This window comes from Branchiostoma floridae, chromosome 16 (assembly GCF_000003815.2).
Source record: "Branchiostoma floridae strain S238N-H82 chromosome 16, Bfl_VNyyK, whole genome shotgun sequence".
Classification (NCBI taxonomy): Eukaryota; Metazoa; Chordata; class Leptocardii; order Amphioxiformes; family Branchiostomatidae; genus Branchiostoma; species Branchiostoma floridae.
Window position 1 is genome coordinate 10,521,751 of NC_049994.1, and position 734 is coordinate 10,522,484.

A 734-nucleotide genomic window follows, 5' to 3' on the forward strand; every position below is an offset into this window, starting at 1 on the left:
GGCCAGACGACTGTACCCTGACACGATGCGACACGCCACACCAGCAGCAGTCGGCATGTGCACAGTCTAGTATGGCGGGAGGAGGGCAGACCCAGCGCCTCACACACCTGCCCATGAGTACCCCTGCCATGAGCCCGGCTACCTGCACTTCGACCCCGAGTAGTACTGGCATGGCGGCCCATCCTGCCTCCCAGAACACGCCAAGTCCTCCCGACGTCGATCTAGAGAGCGTCGGCAGTCCCAACGCCACAGCTACCGCCACGGGGTCCGTCCAACCTAACAACAACAACACCGCCAACAACACAGCGTCCACATCCCCCAGTAACATCCCCATGTATCCATGGATGAGGAAAATCCACCTGAACCACTGTGAGTAGGAGTCCTCCTTACTTCCGCGTTTACCCTAGCTACCACACCACGTCCTCTCTCCCCAGCCTCACACACTTGTGTGCGAGCAGTCTGAACTTGATAGCGTAGTTATGTCACTGTAACTTGGTTTTACGACCCTTTATTGAGCTATTAATAGAGTTATCTGCGCGAAAATGGGCCGTAGCGAGCTGTAGTTGGTCTTCGCTCTGTGATATATCCGTTTTTACGACGCTTTCCATTGGCCAATTGTTGTACAGCCTCGCCGTACTTAACCCTCGTTTGTCGGTTTGAGTGCCCCCAAAGAGCTATCTCCAGCCCGGTTTATTTACCGTGCAGGTACCTCAGGGTGACAATCGGCGCGAATA

At 55.2% G+C, this 734-nt stretch overlaps 2 protein-coding genes across 3 annotated transcripts in view; both read left to right on the forward strand.

Moving 5' to 3' along the window:
• The window catches only part of LOC118403102 (homeobox protein Hox-A7-like), a 115,574-nt gene that overhangs the window by 63,674 nt on the left and 51,166 nt on the right, over nt 1-734 (forward strand). The gene's annotated exons all lie outside the window — the stretch shown is intronic.
• LOC118403105 (homeobox protein Hox-A5-like) overlaps nt 9-734 on the forward strand; it is a gene marked incomplete at its 5' end in the record, with an annotated part of 3,565 nt that continues 2,839 nt past the window's right edge. Inside the window, 1 exon segment of the mRNA XM_035801587.1 lies at nt 9-369. Coding sequence (XP_035657480.1) covers nt 72-369 — 298 coding nt within the window.